The sequence below is a fragment of the Dermacentor andersoni genome, chromosome 7 (assembly GCF_023375885.2).
Source record: "Dermacentor andersoni chromosome 7, qqDerAnde1_hic_scaffold, whole genome shotgun sequence".
Lineage (NCBI taxonomy): Eukaryota > Metazoa > Arthropoda > Arachnida > Ixodida > Ixodidae > Dermacentor > Dermacentor andersoni.
In genome coordinates this window covers 146,125,682-146,146,627 of record NC_092820.1, presented here as the reverse complement: position 1 = coordinate 146,146,627, position 20,946 = coordinate 146,125,682, and the positions used below count along the sequence as shown (strand labels likewise).

General features: G+C 50.6%; 1 protein-coding gene across 1 annotated transcript in view; it reads left to right on the top strand.

Annotated features, from left to right (window-relative positions):
- The first annotated feature begins 12,118 nt into the window (after positions 1-12,118).
- Positions 12,119-20,946, top strand: part of LOC126534488 (uncharacterized) — a 369,598-nt gene continuing 360,770 nt past the window's right edge. The window contains exons 1-2 of the mRNA XM_072289535.1: positions 12,119-12,680; positions 19,208-20,035. Coding sequence (XP_072145636.1) covers positions 19,228-20,035 — 808 coding nt within the window. The 5' untranslated portion in view covers positions 12,119-12,680; positions 19,208-19,227. The remainder of the gene's footprint in view (positions 12,681-19,207; positions 20,036-20,946) is intronic.

Here is a 20,946-nt window from a genome sequence, read left to right as displayed (position 1 = left end):
GAAACCCACTGTGGAGGAAGGAATAAGCCAAGATTCGATCGGAATGTTGTAGGGAAAAGCAAAAGATCCACGAAAACACAAAGTTAATTTAGGAGCACCCCTTTAGCCGTATTGAATTGAATTTTTCCGTTCGTAATATCCTGTCTTCAGTAGGAGCCTTCTCTTGTGGGCATTGCCATAGGGATGCCTGTCTGTCTAGCTATCGTAGAATTTATTTTCGAACCAAAGTGATTTCCTTGTTAAGGTTGTCCGAACGTTACGTCGCCTTACTTTTCTTTTGAGTTTCTTTATTTTCTTATGATTGACTTTTTACCAGTTTTTAACTGTTTTTGTTTTCTAATCTCACCTGATTCTTGGCCAGTCCTCCATTATCCCGTAGTGGGCATGAGCCATATTTAGAGGGGAAAAAAAACCAGCTAACGAGCCACAGGAAACAGGGACTGGGCGATTGGTCAATGAACTTTCCGGTTAATTGAATAACACTCATTTGTTGGAATGAGAAAATTCCTGCCGGAGCGAGTCACGGGGCGAAAAATAATAGGCGCAGCTTTAAGAGACAGGAAGACAGCGGCGTCGAGTGGAGAGAGAGAGAGCAAACGGGACCAGCCCATATTCTAGCTGACATTAAGACGAAAAAAAAATGTAGTTGGACGGGCCATATAAAGACGTTTCTTTTTTTTTTTTTTTTTCGTGCAGCAGTGGAATGGAATGGCCTTCCCCGAGACATTGCAACAATCACGTGTCCATCAAGTTTTACCGAAAATGTCACGGCACACTGTTCCGCATAAAGACTTATTTGTATCCTTCATTTGTTAGCCCACCCCTTATGTAATGCCCGCTAAACGGGGGTCTTTAAGGTAACAAAGTGATGGTGATGGATATGGTAGGGCAGATAACCGGTGGTCTGTTACATTTTTTTTATTTTTTTTTTTTATTTGCAGCTACTGTTGGCCGATTGGGCCGTTACAGGGGTGGGGGACAAATATGGCACAAAACGCATCATGGCTTACATAAAGCAGCACTCTATAGCTAATACATAATCACAGCGTGCCATTATACATAAATATAATACAAAATCTGACTTAACAACCGTTATGTGAAACATAAAGCAGCAATGTGTAGCCTAAAAATGCATCACGTACTACATACTACAACTTACATCATACATATTACATCACATACATCGCAACATTATACATATAACACTACTAGTTTCTACAACTTACACGAGAAATGTTAGATCATGAGGATTCATTTAGAAAATATTTTGTTACTTCGGTTTCAAAATGTTCGACAGTTTGAGAATCACAAATGGCGTTCGGTAAATCATTCCAGTCTCTTATGGTTCTAGGGAAAAAAGAGTATGCGTATGTGTTCACATGAGATTGACATACTAGAAAGTTGCTGTGGTGGTCACTTCGTAGGCTCCGGACTTGTCGCGGAATTAGGTACTGCGCTGCGTCAAAATTAAATAAATTTTGAGAAAGCAAAAATAGGAATTTAAGTCTGGCTATTCGACGGCGTTCCAAGAGGGGGGGGGGGGGGTAAATTTAGTTCTTGCAACATCTCTGTCACAGAATCAGTACGGGAGTACCTTGAAAGAATAAATCTAGCCGCCCTTCTTTGCACTCGCTCAATTTTATTAATCAATCCTTTTTGGTAGGGGTCCCATATGATGCTTGCATATTCCAGTGTAGGCCTTACTATTGTTAAATACGCTGTGAGCTTTACGTGGGCTGGAGCGAGTTTTAATTTGCGACGAAAGAACCATAACTTTTTTCAGCGGTAGAGCAAATATTAATGATATTTACCGAATGGGCGCCACGAAAAGGGAAGATCAGTCGAGGACAATAGAGAACTTTTTCGGAGACGAAACTGGAAAGTCTCCAGGCATAGGACGGTAACCGCTGGCTCGCTCAAGGCATGGGTAATTGGGAATCCCCGGGAGAGACCGCCTTTTCGTCCCTAAATACGCATAAAAGAGGCTGATAATGGTGATGGCGATGACAATTCCCTTTGACGAATAGCAAGGAATGGAACGGCATGTGTTTCGAATTAGATGTCGCGCCTGTGGGTCAATTGGGGCCAAGCGCGCCCTCTGCACTTCGAGTCGGCGGAGCGAAACGTCCGAAGCTATGCAAACACATCTAACAAGGCATGACTGGCTATGACTATTAACTATTAAGTGCTACCATTAACTATTAAGCTACCATTAACAGGTCATGGCTGTTAACAGCCATAGGAACCCTCTGTTTGCCGGCGAACCTTAACAAGTTTCCATTAAATTCGCAGCTGGACCTTCTACTGTATGTATCTGAGTGGAGTTCGATACACTTGGAAAGTCTACTCACGCACGGCGTTGCCCACTGATAACTATCGATTCAAACAGCTGGATGTGTTTTACCGCGAAGCTTTCTTTTGCCTCTTCTTACCCACTTTGTAAGTGCTGGGTGCTGTCCTGCCGAGTAGCTATCCCAAACCCACTACCAACTACCACACTACCAACTACCATAGTACTGAATAGGTCACTGCAGACTGTCGGCCGTATGTTGCCTCGATGCGGCAGTAATCCCTCCAGATAGCATCGCGAATCTGTCGGGGGTACAGGGAGGCTAGTCGCGGAGAGAGTTACTGTATATGCTCTAGCCACGGCTTTCGGTTTCTTACTGCGTGGTGCAACCGAAGGCGAGAAGTATAGAAGTAGGCAAGATAGGAGTGGATAAGTCGGGAACAGAATAGGGTTGCCAACGGCTTCAAATTTAGCGGGACAGTCCCGTCTTTTGAGTAAATGTCCCGAGACCCTACGTGACCCGATCGAGACTGCCTAACGTCCAGACTTGCCTTTCTTTTTGTCTTCTGCTGTGTACCAATTAATAAACAAGCCTTTCTTCCTGTGACGTGGGACAGTTCGGCTGCACCTTCTTCTCTTTTGTCTTCTGTTTGCATGGTCATAAACATAAAGGCGCTTTCGTTTTTTGTTTGGGTTTTGCTTATCTTGTAGGCTCCAACCGTTCACAGTACACCTCCGTCAGTATTGGTAGCCGTGTTAGCCCAAGCAGGCAACCACTACTGCACCTTTCTTGTAAATAAAGGCATGGTAGAACTAAGAAAAGAAATCGTGAAGCTTTGTTTCGCGTACGGATAGGCGGCTCCTCGCGCTGTCAGGGTCGGCCGTCGACAACCGTCCCCTTCTCACCCATCCCGCCCACTCGAGAGATGGCAACCCTGGAACAGAAGCAGCCGAGTGTGGGAATCAGTTGCAATGCTTTAAAAACACGTCAACGACGACGAATTTGGACCAAAGCATGCGTTGAGCGGGGAGGAAACGGGAGTCCCGAAAGAAGCTTCGAGCGGAACAAGAACGCATTCGACATACCCAGATTGCAAACTTGGGTCGGTTGTTGTGTGTTTAGGAAGAAAAAAAACATGTATAGCTACACAGATAATTGATACAATCCAATAACGGCATACGATGCACTGTACACTACAGGTACCGGACCTAGAAGATGCAAGTCCGATTGCACCGTAATTCCTCAACAATCACCGAACAGTATAGTCAAGTTTGGCTTACACAGACTGACATAGTGAATGGTCACATGGTCACTATGTGACAAGAGAGTCGCATAGCAAAGCAAGGAGGGAACGTGACAAAGGGAATTACACAAATGTTCAGCTCTTACGTTTTCTTTCTTTCGAGTAAATTTCAAACTCAACAGTCAAACCGCCACGCCTCGCCATACAGCAATCATCACTCACGACACAAGTCCCCGCATTATGAGGCATGCCAACAGCTCATCCCAAAGTGCTACATTTTTGTCCTCCTCCCACTGCTACTACCACAATATCAAACCCCAACCCGCCGCCTCCTTCCTTTTTCTCAAAGTTTCTTTGTTCTTTCTGGCTAGTTGCCTGCTTTTCTTTCTCTTTTTTACTTCTACAGGGCCGAGCAGTGGCAAACGTGTGAAAGCGAGCAAGCAAAAAAAAAAAAAAAAAAGCGCTGGAAGTGTTTCGTCATGTCTGCCAACGCATGGTGCAATACACGTCCCCGTCTTTTCCTTGCCTCAAACTGAAATAAACACGTTTTCCTCTTCTACACTGCAAGCTGCTCTGACCTTTGCAAACGTATTTCTCGTACCTTCCTTTCGACATTCTGCCAACGTACGTTACCTTCGCGCTATAGCTTTTACTGCGGGTACCCTCGACTTTATGCCCTTTTCTTTAATTTTCACAAACTGAGAATAAGAATTGTCTGTAGCAGGTTTAAATAAATAATTTATTTATTTATTGGAAGTAATCTTGATGGTCGTGACGTTATAGAGAGGAGTGGTACAGTTGTGCTACCTTGTTGCGGACGCAAGTCTCGAACGCCGTTTGATCCGTGTTGCTGGCGATGGAGGCGGGGTGGTGCTTCCATGCCGCTGACGTTTTCTGACACGAAAGAATGACAGTACAATGCTAGTGTGGCAGCTTGACACTTGAACTTTTAGAAACGATGATCGACAAGTGATGAGACGTAGGACAGCGGCAGTAAGAAGATCGTTCTTGAGATCATGGTTAGCAAAAAAAAAAAAAGGAGTTTTATGAAAAAGATCAGAGACGAGCAATATTGTTCTTCTGCAGGAGAGATCAGGAAGATCAAAGGAATAACTTCATTGTAGAAACGCTGGAAGTACCAGAATAACTGGAAAGAAACTAAATGATCTGAACGGTTCTGGATGGCCTCGAGATTAGCAATGAGCACTGGTGATGGGGGAGGCGAGGCGTACACTCTACCTTGAACCCTAACCAAAATTTTGTACAGCATTAGTTTTAGTGAAAAAGTCAGACACCCCTGGTGGTAGAAACTAATCCGGAGGTGGTCAAAACTAATCTAACTGCACGAGGGTTCTTGCATTTTGCTACCGTCTGAATCGAACCCGCAACCTCGCGTGCTCACGAACAGAACGCGAGAGCCTCTGAGCCATGCACCCAGCGGGTCTGAAAAAAATGATATATATATAAACTAGACACGGTTGGGGGAAGCGTGGAGCCAGGAGCAAAATGTCGGGCTGGACCGCGTGAACCGTAAACAGCGGACGCGGCGATTCTTTCTCTCTCTCTCTCTCCCCGCTCCTTCTCTGACCGGGGAAAATATAGCCGCTCGACACGCGGGAAATCTGGGACGGACCATGGCTGCAGTGTCTCTTGTTTAGTTATGCGGTGGCGTTTATCATTATTTTTTTTGAAGAAGTTTCTTCTCTCTTTTTTTCGTTATCAATTAAGACGCCTGAGGCCAAACTGCGCGGGGCCTGGGTGCATCGGGAGTGGTGCGATTAAGCAGGTTATGCGTTTAGTATTACCTGCTAAACGTCACCGGTCGCTTTAATTATAGTGACCCATTTATTTAAAGGAGCCCCGACATGAGTTTAGAAGTTTCAGAAAGGCTACCACAGGCCTCTCGCACGTAACGGGATACACTTAGCAATTACGAAGGTTGGGAAGCACTTGCACGATTAAAAAAAAATATTGATACTAAGGTTTGTGCCAGAACGCCGCAACCTGGCGTCATAAACGCTGTCGTGACAATGTAGAACAATATTTGTCGACGACGTGTAGAAGTCTATATATGATGATGTTGCTCACAAAAAAAAACAATATAAAACCGTAATGCAATTATACGACTCCAACGCAAATGCTGGAATCTATTTGAACTGAAGTTTTCGTGAAACGATTAATTAGATGTTACAAAATTCAGTGTGCTGCGCTTTCAGTTGCCTTTATTGACACCCTCTCCAAAGTGCAATCTCTGGCAATGCTTATGTTTTCGTGCACAGCATAGGTCACGACTGTCATGTGCAATGTCATATGCAACGCGTGTCATGGAACGTTTATGGACTACACAGTTCACAAGCTATGCCGAATAGCAAACAGCAGTTCGTGTGCGAATGCGCGTGTGAGACGCGCATTGTTCACGTCACGAGCACAGACGTGACTTTACGTGTTTGTCGAGGTAAGCAGGCTGAGAAGAGGGGCCTGTCAAGAGAAGTACGACGCCAGAGATTAGTAACGTTGACTGTCATTTGCTCGTTGCATTTCAGCGTCTGTGGTGAAATGAAAACTGGTGCGCGTGCACGTGCTCTCGCACGCACGTGATCGCGTGTACGCGTGCTCTTGCACGCACGTGCTCTCGTGTGCACATCTCGTGTGCATGTGCTCTCACACGCACGTGATCTCATTTGCAGATCTCGTGTGTACGTGCTCTCGTGCGCATGTGATCGCGTGTGCACGTGCTCTCGTTTGCACGCAATCTCGTGTGCACACCTCCTGTGCACGTGCTCTCGCACGCGCGTGCTCTCGTGTGCACGTGCTCTCACACGCACGTGATCTCATTTTCAGATCTCGTTTGCACGTGCTTTTGTGTGCACCTCTCGTGTGCATGTGTTCTCACACGCGCGTGATCTCATTTGCAGATCTCGTGTGTACGTGCTCTCGTACGCATGTGATCGCGTGTGCACGTGCTCTAGTGTGCACATCTCGCGCGCACGTTTCTCGTGTGCACGTGCTCTCGCACGCACGTGATCTCGTGTGCACGTCTCGTGTGCACATGCTCTCGCACGCACGTGCTCTCGCGTGCACGTGCTCTAGTTTGCACATCTACGTGATCTCGTGTGCTCTAGTGTGCACATCTCGTGTGCACGTGCTCTCGCACGCACGTGGTCTCGTGTGCACGAGCTCTAGCGTGCACATCTCATGTGCACGTGCTCTCGCACGCACGTGATCTCATGTGCACGTGCTCTAGTGTGCACATCTCGTGTGCAGGTAGTTCAAATTCTGAAAGGCGCCAAACACGGCAACACCTCCACGCACGTGATCTCGTGTGCACGTGCTATAGTGTGCACATCTCGTGTGCACGTGCTCTCGTGTGCACGAGCTCTAGTATGCACATCTCGTGTGCACGTGCTCTCGCACGCACGTGATCTCGTGTGCACGAGCTCTAGTATGCACATCTCGTGTGCACGTGCTCTCGCACGCACGTGGTCTCGTGTGCACGAGCTCTAGCGTGCACATCTCATGTGCACGTGCTCTCGCACGCACGTGATCTCATGTGCACGTGCTCTAGTGTGCACATCTCGTGTGCAGGTAGTTCAAATTCTGAAAGGCGCCAAACACGGCAACACCTCCATGCACTCGATCCTCCATCCACGTCGGGGCGATTCAGGGGGTTTCTCTGAACCTCAACGAGTCTGCCCACGAGGCTGCGCGTGGCTTTACCGACCGCGCTGCCCTCGGACCGGGCGACTCTCTCCCCGGACACAGAGACGCTCCTCTCACACACAACGAAATCACTAAATTCTTTTACTTAGAGAGAAGGGTTTTCCCCGCGCCTCACTCTAAGCTAAGCAGGCCGCAGGCGGTCACATAAGACTTCTGCAAACGAACTCGTACCCAAATCCGGCGTCCCTTAATAGCATATATCCCGAGATTTATCCGAATTGTTCTTGCGTGGCCTGTGGTGAGGTAGCTACGTTGCCTCATATGCTCTGGGAGTGCGGGTCGCTTGGCCCGAAGTTCACCAAGGGAGAGTGGGACGCGCTCCTGCGAAGTCCCGTCTTTGAGGACCAAATCCTGGCCGTCCAGCGCGCCCGCGATCGGGCCGGCAGACTTGATTTGTCAGTCCCGTCGTGGGATTAGCCAGGTGCGCGTTTTATCGCGCTTTGCTGGACCAAATAAAAGTTTATTCACTCACTCACTCGTGTGCACGTGCTCTCGTGTGCACGTGCTCTAGTATGCACATCTCGTGTGCACGTGCTCTCGCACGCACGCGATCTCGTGTGCACATGCTCTCGCACGCACGTGCTCTCGTGTGCACATCTCGTGTGTACGTGCTCTTGCACGCACGTGATCGCGTGTGCATGTGCTCTCGTGCTCTCACACGCACGTGATCTCATTTGCAGATGTCCTGTGTACGTGCTCTCGTACGCATGTGATCGCGTGTGCATGTGCTCTCGTTTGCATGCGATCTCGTGTGCACGTGCTCTCGCACGCACGTGATCTAGTATACACGTGCTCTCACACGCACGTGATTTCTTGTGCACGTGATCTCGAGTGCACACGTTACGCAATGTGACGGACGCGTCAATTGACTGAAGAGCTACTTGACGTTGACACCGCCCCCACATAGCATCCTTTTTCCTCCTCCCTTACGCACTCCAAGAATAAGCGTTTGACATCTCCCATTTTACCGGACGTAAGGGACATTTTTGTGACAGCTGTCGTAGTCTCGCTACTTACACAGGAGCGAAGCTTTATGAGAACGCTAAAGAACTATCAATTCAGACTAGCAAAAGAAAACATTCTTTCAAAAGTCAATTTCCATTGGGTTGGCGGAAGACGGTTTGACCTGTTAGGGGAGGAAACGACGACCAAAACTCGAGGACAAGTTAAGGACCACGCAAAGAGCGATGGAACGGAAAATGTTAGGTGTTTTGGTAAGAGACAGGAAGAGAGCGGTGCGGATCAGAGAGCAAACGTGGATGGCCGATATCCTATAGTTGACATTCAAAGATAAGATAATGGGGCTGGGTAGGCTATGCGTAGGCCAAATATAACCGGTGCAGCATTAGAATTACAAGATGGGTACCGAGGGAAGGGAAGTGCAGTCGAAGACTGCAGGAAATTAGGTGGGATGATGAAATGAGGAAATTGCAGGCGCAGGTTAGAATCGGCTAGCGCAGAAGAGGGGTAATTGGAGATCACATGGAGAGCCCTTCTTCCTGGCAGCGGACCTAAATATAGGCTGCTGTTGATGATGACGATGGTGATGATGACTATGATGATGATGATGACGTCAGGTCGGACATTTCGAGACCAACGTTGGCGTAGAATTCGCAGCCGCTGCTTTCTGTTTCCAGTCTGTGTGCTGGAGCGGGACAGATCAAACGCACGAATACCACAACTGGTTTTACTCGCACACGACGGGATGCCGCCCAGCTGGCCTTACAACTGTGTGCAGGCGCGCTGGCCTACCGCTTATATGCGCATATGCCAGCGCTATGCACGGGCCGACAGAGGTGAGCCGAGTGGGCGTGGCGTCGACGAGGTGGTGCCCTACAAATTAAAATGTATTTGTGTTTCCCAGGATTCAAATTCTCTAAGCGGCCTTCCTGTGGGCGCGAAAAAGCGTGTGGCAGTTTCAACAGCTTGAAAACAAATGTCTCGATACTACCGTGTGTACTTCTGCTGAAATCGCCAAATTACCTCTTTCTTATATTTCCTTTCTTGCCAGGAACACGTAATCCACTGCACAGTGCGAAAAGCACACGGCTACCAGGCGGAAAGGACCACACACAGCCCAACTACTGCACTGTTGTTTTTCTTTTCGTTTACATTTGTTTGTTAGTTTCATAATAACAACTTATCCTTTTGTTATTATCAGCACAAGAGAGAGCAATGGCGTAACCGAAGCATTTTATACCGCAGTATTTGCACAGCAACTCATGTAGTATAATAGAAGAGAGCAGACAAGAAAATATAACACAGAGCTTGGAGCCCAAGCACCTGCAACTCTTACAAGAAACAGGCACACATACCTGAAGATTCACAGAGAAACGCATGTTTCATTTCGGTTCTTATACGTCTCCTCCGCTCTAAAAACGACGGATCTCTCGCCAACTGCGGAAGTAACCGCTAGTCTCTTATTTCGCTTCATTTTTACCCTTTTTAAATTTACTGGCGCTCCGTAACAGAGTGCATTTACTCTGCACGTTCTCAATCACGGGTACCCGCTGAGCAACGAGGCTCCTGGTTCGATTCCCCAGCGCTGCGACCGCATTTCGACGTGGACAAAATGTAAAAAGGAAAAAAAGGAAGAAAAAAACGAAACAAAAGGGATAGCCTACTTAGACTCAGGTGCACGTTAAGGAACCACAGGCGGTAAAAATTAATAGGCGCTCTTCCCACTCCCCTATGGTGTCTCAACAGTCAACTTGTACAGCTTCGGGAGGTTGACGCAAATTAACAATTAAGTAACGTGGAATACTCCACGAGGGTGTACGAGGACCGTAACATGTGGAACTATATGAGACAAACAGGCACTCTGTCAGAAGAAGTGTCCAGAACCGGTTCATTTGTTCTATACTGTCGTTCAAGTCCTGCACGAATGTATAAAACTGTTTTGCCAGTTTACCAACAGCCCAGATTTGTTTCGTTCGCAGCGGGGCTTTCTTTCTTTCTTGACACCTTCCGCGGTTACTCAGTGGCTTATGGTGTTGGGCTGCTGAGCACGAGGTCGCGGGATCGAATCCCGGCCACGGCGGCCGCATTTCGATGGGGGCGAAATGCGAAAACACCCGTGTACTTAAATTTAGGTGCACGTTAAAAGAACCCCAGGTGGTCAAAATTTCCGGAGTCCTCTACTACGGCGTGCCTTATAATCAGAAAGTGGTTTTGGCACGTAAAACCCATAATTTAATTTCTTAATTTCTGTCTTGACATATACTTCACTGCGATTCAGACGACTGTGACGAGTGGTGTCGCCGATGCCGATGCAAATTTGAGACAGGACATCGCCGCGGAGACGCATGCATAGTCGTAAAACGTGCTTCGCGTCACGGGAACGAGCTTTCCGCTGACGGGACAAGTTTGCCAGCCGACGAGCTTATTATCCGCGGTATTATGCTGGCTGCGTAAGCGGATATCGACTTCCCTCGCGCCTATCGGAACGGATAAAGGTGAGCTATAAGACGAGAGTCGGTATTCAGTTACAGCCGTCCAGGCAGAATCGGAGGTCAGAGACGTCAACAATAGAGACTTTTAGCGTGTCCGGTATTCGGGCAAGCGCGGGCGGTTTTCCGGTTTAGCGGGGGCGTCAACGTGAGCGGCCAGATTGGTGGCGCCAGCTGGTGGCGCAAAGCTCAACCACACAAACACAGAGCTAATTACTATATTCTGCTTAGCTGCTGGCGTAAATTTTCGACAGTGGCGTAATCGTGTTCACAATTACACCGCTGCCAAAAATTTGCACGAGTCGCGAAGCAGGATATGGTGAGTTACTGCAGTTTTAGCTATGCGTTTGTCTGGTTGAGCTCTACAACACCAGGCGGCTTCACCGCTCACGTTTACGCCCCGACCATCCGGTAATCCGCCCAAACCGCTCCCGTTTACCGGAATAGCGTACAAGCTAAAATTCTCTAATAACGCGGCACGGTATACGGGAAGAAGGCACGCGAAGCGCTCGCGTCTAAAGGAAAGCTGCTCGACGGTGAAGCGGACACGCAGGGCGGGTTGCTGGTCGCAAAGATAAGGAGCGCGCTAAGAGAGGTGAAGAAGACGACGAAGGGACAATCCACTCTTGAGTGTCTATAGTGTATGCGCGCAACGGTGACGGGGGCTCTGCCGTTCTGCAGAAGATAGGACGACAAGGGAGCCGTAATCTGGACGTCGCCGTATCACGCCGGGCGGCGTCACCGCCGGTGGCGTTCTCTTATAAAACGTCCTATAGCCTTCTCCGCGGGTGCTGCTTGACGCGTCGCGTCTATTTACACACACACGCGCACGCAGGCACACGCCATTCCAACATTCCGCGCACGCCAGCGCTTACTCCGGACGCAGCTGCTGCATCGAATATAGCGGCAGGTCACAGAGCCGTGCAGCGTTATTTCCCGAACCTCTTATTCGTCATCCGTCGAGGAAGAAAGAAAGGAACAGACAGAAAACGGAAAAGCGCCGACGTTCTTTTCTCGTCGGCGCGATCGACTCGGTCGGTGGAGGCGCATGGACGCGTCGAAGTTGAGCGCTTCCTCAGCGACTTGGGACCGCGGCGAAGGCGACGTCGTGTGAGTGGCGTGTGTGTGTGAATCCGTCCCTGCGACGTCGGGCCGGGCCTCGGGCAGGGCAGGGCCGGCTACGAAAGCACACTTCTGCTGCTGCTGCTGCTTCGCTAGCAGACGACTGCAGACGCGGCCAGCGTTTTTTCGGAGTCGGGGCGCCGGCGGTGTTCAAAATTAGCAGCAACCATCTCCCTCCGTTCGCTCCTCAGCTAAAGCAAAGAAAGAGACCCTTGCGGGTAGGTGTGTGGGTTTTCGGCGGGTGGGGGGTTGGGAGGGGAGGGGGAACGGGAGGGAAGCGGAGGGCATAGGAACTTTCTCGAGCTTCTCGCAGCGGTCCCGGGGGTGTGTGCGTGCGTTCCGCATCCATTTCTCCCTCGCCGGCGTCGCCGCCACCACACCCCTTCCACTCCTCTTCGTCGCCCCCATCCCTGCGGCTCCTTTCCAGCCCCGGGCCAGTGCCGGTGGGCGAAGGAACCAGAGCGCGCGCCCCTGCCTCCATAGCCGCGCAAGGGACAGCAGGCAGCCACGCCGCAGCTTCTCGAAGCTGCACCGCGACCTCAACAAGAAGTGACCGGACGGAGTAGCCGCCGTGGAGTACACGCGATCTACCGCTCACCCGCGCCGGGGCTACCCCTGGAAGGAAGAACGTGTCTGTGGCGCATCGAAGAAGAATACACGTACGACCCGGCCGGGCTCCGCTTTTTCTACCTTTCCAAAGGCGTTTCTCGGGTACTCTTCTGTCTCCTCGGAAAGCGTCGTCTGCAAGTTGGAGGGGGGAAGCCGTGGACTTGAAGACGCGAGAAAGCCGCTGAGCCAGTGATCCCTCGCCGCCGTCGCCACAAAGGGCTCGCCGAGAGGACGTGCCCGGACACGGTAAGCGTAGCAGAAGCAGCAACATTTGCAGGGCTTCCAGACAGAGCCCCTCGTACTTCTCTGTCCCACTCTCTCTCTCTGACTCTCTCTTTAATTCCTTCTGACGTGATAGAGCACCTGACCTGCATGCGCGGCTGTGGCCTCGAAACGCCCGTCGATGCAGACGTGCCGTTGTGTTTTCTATGGCGTCCGGTGTCTCGGAGATTGCCCGTCTCGCGTCGTCCCGTTAACCGGATACGCCGGGCCATCGGAGAGAGCGCGTACTCGCCGCCGGTTTTCCCTTCTCCCGACCGGCCGTTGATGCGTGCGCAGTGCGTCCAGGCTGGGAAAGACCGACCGAAGGCGGCTTGACTGTTCGCGCTAAACAGATAGACCTTTTATACGTGCGTGTGTGTGCGTGTGTGTGCTTTTGTGCGTCTTCGCCTATACATGCTCTTAATCATCTCTAAACATGGGCCGCCGACGGAGATACGGCTGGTGAGTGTATGTGTGCGCACGCCCTTCTAACTTTTTTTTTTTTTTTTTGCTTCTAGAAGCGGAGAGAGAAGCGAAGGGGAGGGTTACGAAAGGCCGGTATTATATGTAGCTCAATGGGCTCTCATCGCCGGCTCGGTAGAGCTTCGAGTTGACTCGTAGGGTTAGATTACCAGGTTCCGCCAAAGAGAAGGCCGCCAAGATGTTTTAAAAAAATATGGATAGATAGGTGGCTCTCATTAGAGGGTCCTTCGGCGGTAGGTCACGGGACCGCTGCTTTCACTCGAGTGTGCCTCGACTCGACGCAGATCCGACTCGGCGCAGATGAATCGCGGAATACACGCGCAAGCGAGCTTTTACTTCGAGGCTTGATTTCGACCATTCAATCGTACGCGCTTCGTTCTTCAGTCGTGCTAGAAAAGTGAGGAGGTCGATTTAAAAAGAGAAGATCGACATAGCCGTGGGATTAGCAGGGTGGGCGTTTTTCCCGTTTTGCTGGACTCAATAAAAGTTTATTCACTCACTCACTCACGGAACGCATGAAAGGAGCGCACTATGCACTATATATATATATATATATATATATATATATATATATATATATTCGTATATGAAATTCGTATATGAAAGAAGTGGAGCATGGTAAGATTTCCGGTATAAGGGGTAAATCTTAGCGGGTTAGCGCACAGTAAATTTAAAAATCGCTATGCTTTACGAGATGTGAACACTAGAGAGACGCGACCTTCGTTATCATCTCTCCTTTGGAGTCATTTTGACAACTAAGTCTCTCTTGAATGCATCGTTCGTATTGCTGCTCTCACACAGTCAATTGAATAAAAAGGCCGCTTACGAAAGTAATGATCGAAAATTCGTTGTGTTTTTGGTGACATTTTGTTGTCTTCTATAGGCATTCTGTTGATTTGCAACACAACATCATCACATTTTTTTTTAAAGGAAGGTCTCGTTTGACCTCTTTCGAATGAGCCTGGCCGCCTCCATGAACTATTGTTGTTCGTATGTCACAATATCAGTTCGTGGCAGAATGCGAGTAAGCGTTGCCTGTTTACGTATATGAAAAAGGAGGAGGGAGGAGGAGGAATAAAAGGCACTATGAGCTTTTTTTATTGTGTGTGTGCGTGCGTGCGTGCGTGTGTGTGTGTGCGTGCGTGCGTGCGTGCGTGCGGTAGTGTGTTGTGGCAGCTTCGCGAATCGCTTATGGGTCTCGCGCCCTTGACCTTGGGACTCGGGTGTGAAAGCGCCGCCGCAGCGAGCAACGGAGTTCTTTCTCACTCGACGATCCGCAGGATGGCCGCGAAAAACTAGACTAGACACGATTACTAGCGGCTAACATTAATGACAAGTTCCTTAAATGGCTTTCCTTGACACGTGTCATTTACAAGACTGGATGATGGCGCTCTTCGGCCATACCTGGCCCTTGCGCCGCTAAGCATCACACATTCATTCATTCAAGGTTCGATGGGCCACGTGTCATTTCTGCAGTACTCATCGGTTGTTTATCAAAATAAACAAACGGAAAGAAAGGATCGGAAGCTATTGCTGACCACACTCGCGTAGTCTGCTGACACCTGAACAGCGGTCACCAGTGAGGGGTGGGGGTAGGGACGGAAAAAGGATAGAGTGTGAAAGCGGGCACTACAGACCGAAATACAACACAGTGACTGTAGGTAGGAGTTTATTCTTTGTTTCTTTGATATATATATGTTGCAAAATCGAACAACAAACATTTTAGTTGTCTAGTATGTTCTTTTGTCCCGTCTACGGAGCTAGAAATGGCCCTACCATTAAACCAACTCTGAAACAAACTCCTAAAGGGCCCCTACCAAACACCACCTAGATAGCACAAGGGCTGTTTCCTACGCTCCATGACGTCATGCCACCTGGCCCGAAATTTCCATTGCTGAAGCTGGCGTGACGAAAGCGGTGACGTCAAAATCACTGTTGCTTACTAGGGAGCATCTCCATTAGATTCTGTGGCAGTCGGGCCAGGTAGCATGACGTCATGGATAGGAGTGAACAAGCCTTGTGCTATCTAAATGGTGTTGCCCTAGCCACCTCTGACAATTACAAAAGTAGGAATCGCCTGCTCCTTTCCGCTATTTTGCGGTCACTTCTCCATACGTCGTGAGGCCAACAGCTAGGGTCCTGCAGGTGACGTCACCAGCGTATACGCTGTCGATTGGTCCATCTGCGAGGGTTGTCAGTTCCAATTCTTCTGCTATATAGCGCATTGTTGTTGTCGTTGTGGTTGTTGTTGTTACGTCTTTGCCACGCAGTCGTATAACGCCCGCTCTTCCTCGTCGCCTTGCTGGCCGGTCGCGTGCGATTATTGACTGATTTACCCTGGCGTGTACAGCGTGCTTTTCGCTGCGCGTGCGGCGACAACGCGTCGCATAGCTTAATAAAGCGTGAAGTCCCGATAAGCGGAAATTGACGGTAAACAAGGACAGCGTTGCGTTCCAAAGGAACCGAGGAGTGAGACCGATATCGAGTTTTCGATTACTTCGTCCTGCTGTCGAAATTGTCCCGAATGCGAGAGGAGCTCTTCGAAATTCGTAGTCTCACGCTGACGCCCACCTACGCCGAGGTTTCCGCGCCGGGACATGAAATTCAGAGAGAGGGAGAGAGAGAGAGACAGAGAGAGAGAGAGGAAGAGAGGTTTGGTTGTTATTTCCTGTTGTAAAGCACTATTGTCCGTTTTTTTTTTTAGTGAGCAGCACCTTCATACACTGTAAGGTACCTACACTGTATAATTACACTGTAAAATCACACCCTTACACCCAAAAACGGTGTAAGGGTGTGAGCTTTCGATCGATTCACACCTTTACTCACTTTAAGGGTCCAAATTATTTTGTTGTGTAATTATATAGGCCATTTGAGACAACGACATCAGCAAATTTTGTTCTTGTCGTGGCACCAGGATAACGTCGATGACACGTATACGGGACGGCATTTCGAGACGAGCATATTAGTATCAAGGTAAAACACATTGCGTTTTCTAACGTTCACGGGGTCGACTAGGCGTAACCCATTTGCGTGTGGGAAGCGTATGCAGGGTCAGCACGTCTTTCGTCGCTGTCACGTGATCTGTAAGATCTGCGCATTGGTGCGACGTGTTGAACACAAACAAAGCAATTAGCTCAGCGTCTAGGGGACGGCGACTCCGTCTTTATTTAGCGTCGCTTAGTGAGAGGGGGCGGAGAGGGGGCAGGAGGGTGGGGGGGGAGCGGCGGGAACATTTGTCAGGACCTGCGGATTTACAGAAACGCCGGCTCACGAGAGGGCCCTCGGTATGTGGGACACCCCGATTAATCCTCGCGGAGTCGCTCTGCGTTGCACGGTTCTGACAGCGCATCCTGGCATCTTCGCCGTAGCGCACAAAACTTTGCCTTTCATTATGTAACCGCGTGGCGTCTACTGTAAGAAAACAAGGCTGCAGAACGTGACGTCACAAAGGTGCGGTAGCCTTACGTCACTACCGTCACTTTCAGTGCGGGCAAAAATAATAGTATAGAAGAAACTGGTACGGCTGCGCGACAATACTAGTTTCCTTATACTTGGTGTCCCGTCAGTAGCGTAGTGGTGCCAATGCACCCGTACCAACTATAGCCCATCTATTAATGCTATTGATACTGAAGAAAGAACCTTTGCAGGCGCATGCCAATCCGAGCAGCTCATACATCAAATACAGCGAAGCTGTATGAAGGAGATCTCACACATTTCTGAATCTCGGTATCATGGTCAGGTTTGGCGCTGCGTCAAATTAACCCAAGACTTTGCAAACGCTTCACCAAAGCCGGTGCTGTTTTCTCGCTATACCCGAGATATATGAATCGCTTCGCTATATCCGAACTTTTTACTTCTATGCTCGCCTTTATATCCGGCGAAATGTGGCCCTGCATGCTGCGTCGGCTCCTCTCTGTACAATGCGCCTGTTCCTCTTCGGTATCGACCACGCTGCCACACGTTGCCGCCGCCACCGCATGAAAACCGCAGGGAAGCCGACACCACACGAGAGCCGCACGAAAAGCCACACTGCAGGACAACCGCACGAAAAACAAAATCGCACAAGAGCTGCACGAAATCCGACACCGAACGTGAGCAGCACGAAAACCGACACCGAGCGAGAACCAGACGACGACCACACAAAAACTGGACGAAAACCACCACTGCACGATAACCGCAAGGAAACCTACACTGCACGATAGCCGACATCGCACGAGAACCACACGAAAAAAGGACACTGCGCAAAAACCGCCCAAAAACCACCACCGCACGAGAACCGCACGGAAACCGGACGAAAACCACCACTGCACGAGAACCGCATGAAGCCAACACTGCACGATAGCCGACACCGCACGAGAACCGCACTAAAACAACCACCGCACGAGAACCGCACGAGAACCACACAAAAACCAGACGAAAATCACCACTGCACGAGAACCGCACGGAAACCTACACTGCACAATAGCCGACACCGCACGAGAACCGAACAAAAACCGACACTGCACAAAAACCGCATAAAAACCACTACCGCACGAGAACCGCACGAGAACCACACAAAAACCAGACGGAAACCACCACTGCACGAGAACCGCACGGAAACCTACACTGCACGATAGCCGACACCGCATGAGAACCGCACAAAAACCGACACTGCACAAAAACCGCACAAAACACACCGCCGTACGAGAACCGCACGGAAAGCGACACCGAACGAGAACCACACAAAAACCGGACGAAAACCACCACTGCACGAGAACCGCACGGAAACCTACACTGCACAATAGCCGACATCGCACGAGAACCGCACAAAAACCGACACTGCACAAAAACCGCACAAAAAACACCGCCGTACGAGAACCGCACGGAAAGTGACACCGCACGAGAACCACACAAAAACCGGACGAAAACCACCACTGCACGAGAACCGCACGGAAAGCGACACCGCAAACATATAAATTGGGCCTTCATTTTATGTCCTAATGTTCGTTTTAATATCACGAAATTAACGACAATAGAGTTTGCAAAGAATACTTTATGAGTGTAAACTAATTTAGTGTTTCTCTTCAGTGTACCTTTGAGTGTTCTATTGCGGCGATTTCGTTAAACCTTGCTTTATTATGAATGTGTTCGCCCCAATGTATGTCTTGAACTACGGGCATGTCGGCGCAGGGTGAAATGACAGTGCCTGTCTTATCATATGTCCTGCAGTCGCTTCTTGCAAGCGTGGCAAGTTGTCCACGTAGCCACAGCCTACACCATCGCTTGCCTCCTCCCATGTCGTAGTTCCAAGCCGCATATACCCTGCAAAGCGGACACGCTATTCCCTGTAACCGCAGTACATGTATCTCCGCTTTGTCGTACGTATGCCACGTCCTTGCCGTGTGCGAGCTTTTCCGTAGAGCGAGAGTGGCGAGATAGTTTTTTTAGGCAGCCATAACCACCCGCTTTTCCGCAAGCAGTGCAGGCAGTTCCCGCTTACTCTATCCATTCGCGAAGCTTGCCGGTATACATAGTCCCCGCTTCTGCAAGCTGTGGCAGTTGTAGTCGGCGTGTTCTTCTACGTACAGCGCGCACAAGGACATGCGAGACAGAGAGAAAGTATGGCACACGAACGCAGCGTGCGCCATCTTTTTTTCTTTGTCCTTGCGTCTACTCCTTGTGGGCGCTGTACCTGAAAGATCGCGCATCACCAAATTCGCCCAAGCCAAGCACCCTTATTGCAAGCTATGTCAGCGCGCAGTCTTGCATGATCCGTTGGCATGCGGCGGCGACGACGACCAGCCTATATCGAAGCACGGCCGTCTTAGCTCCACGGGGCCAAACGTCGTGTTGCCCAGGTGGTTCCGGGATGGGGAATCGACAGGGGCGCGGCAGTGGCGGAGGCGCCGCTCGCGATGGCGAGTCGCCCGGCAAAGAGAGTGGGCGACCTGAGCCGCCAGATTCGTCCTCGCCGCCGTCGTCGTCGCCGCAGCCACTTCCGCAGCCGCAGCCGCAACAACAACAATCTGTGGTTGAAAACCCTGCCGCAGACGGTCACGAGGAGGAGGACATGGCCTCTTCCTGGCAGCAGCAGCAGAAGGAGATGCACCAGCAACAGCGGGAGCTGGAGCATCAGCAACAGAGGCGCCTTCAGGAGCAGCTAGCCGCCGCTCGCGGCGCCTCGGCACCGCAGCAGCAGCAGCGGGCGGCGTCTTCGACGCCGTCGCCCCGCCAGCCGCCGTCTCCGGCCGGCGTGCGCGTCGTCGAGGTCAAGGCCGACGTCTGGAAGCCGCCCGGCTCCGCCGCGGCGGCGGCCAGGACCCCGGGGCAGCAGCAGCAGCAGCCGTCGCCCCAGTTCCACAAGCACGTGCAGTTCCAGACGCCGCCCTATCCTGGCCAGGAGACCTCCCCGGCGATCCAGAGGCCGCAGCCTTCGCCTTCGCCCAAGCCGTACAGACCGCCTCCCGGCGTTGCGGCGGGTACTAGCCAAGTCCAGTACGACCAGCCGTGGTACTCGACGCCGCCGCTGCAGCAGCATCAGCAGCCTTCTCCGCGGTCTCAGCCCTCGCCGCGACTTGGGGTGGCGGTGCAGCAGCAGCAGCAGCAGCAGCACCACCACCCGGCGCAACTAACGATCTTGACGACCCCGAACGTAACGATATCGACCGGCGCTGGTGGTGTGGGTGTGCCGAGTCCTCGTCGCGTGCCTCTGGACGTGGTGCCGCAGCCGTCGGGACAGCGCGTGTGGTCCGAGGAGCCCGTCTGCGAGTACGTGGAGCCCGGAGGACCCAGCCTGGCGCAACAGATCGCCCAGCAGTCGCAGGATTACGTGGACGAAAAGGAGCTCGAGTACCGGCTCGCCATCCAGCAGCTGCAGAGTGAGTGACGTGGACCGGCCACGTGTTTCTTTGTCTTGGCGTGATCGACGCGCCCCCACTGGGTGTGTAGGGAACTAGAGCCGAGGTGGTCCCCGAGCAGGCAAGCAACCCGGCGATTGGACTTGATCTGTAACACCGTTGCTATAGCTGAAGCAGTCGCTTCGAGTATCTTGAACACGGTGGACCATGAGCAAAAATTTCTTACGGTGGGCTCAGTAACAAGTTTATTCGTAGAGATAGCTAGTTTCGTCGTAGATAAATTTGGAGATCTTAATCAAATCAAATCAAAACTTCATTTCATCTCTCAACAAAGAGAGAAGCAACAAGAACAAAAGAAAGATGATGTGTTTTCATTGTGTCGGTGGTATGTCCAATTTCTCATGACGTTTGGCAGAATGTACCATGACACTGAGTTAATGACGAGGTTGTCGAGTGTCGATCTTGTGTCTCCAATACCCCTATGTCACACCTCACGAGCGTCGAAGCAGTTTTGACCAGCAGAGGCCGCGCTAATTTAGCGACGCCTAGAGCGACGCTACCTGTCGTCGTTATAATGAGGTATGAGCATTTAAGCTCAGCCGAATGCGTAACTACACCTCCGAGAGGTTCCTACAGCTGCCTGTAGCGGGAGAAGCGGCACCACTTTGACGACTGCTAGTCTTCCCATGTGGCCGTTGCATTATAAACTCCGAGCGTTTCTTTACGATAGCTCTTTTTGAGAAGCACTCACAGTCTGCGGTCCGTCTGACCAGCTGGTTCAAGACAAGGGGTATTCGAACTTTTTCGTCGCTTGACTTCGTAAGGGTCGACAAGTAAGGCGCAGACTGAACACTCCGGTCAACCAGGGACATTTTTCAGCTTGTCCGGACTCCGCGTTTAGAAGCATTTCTCTCGAATCCGGATCATCGGTG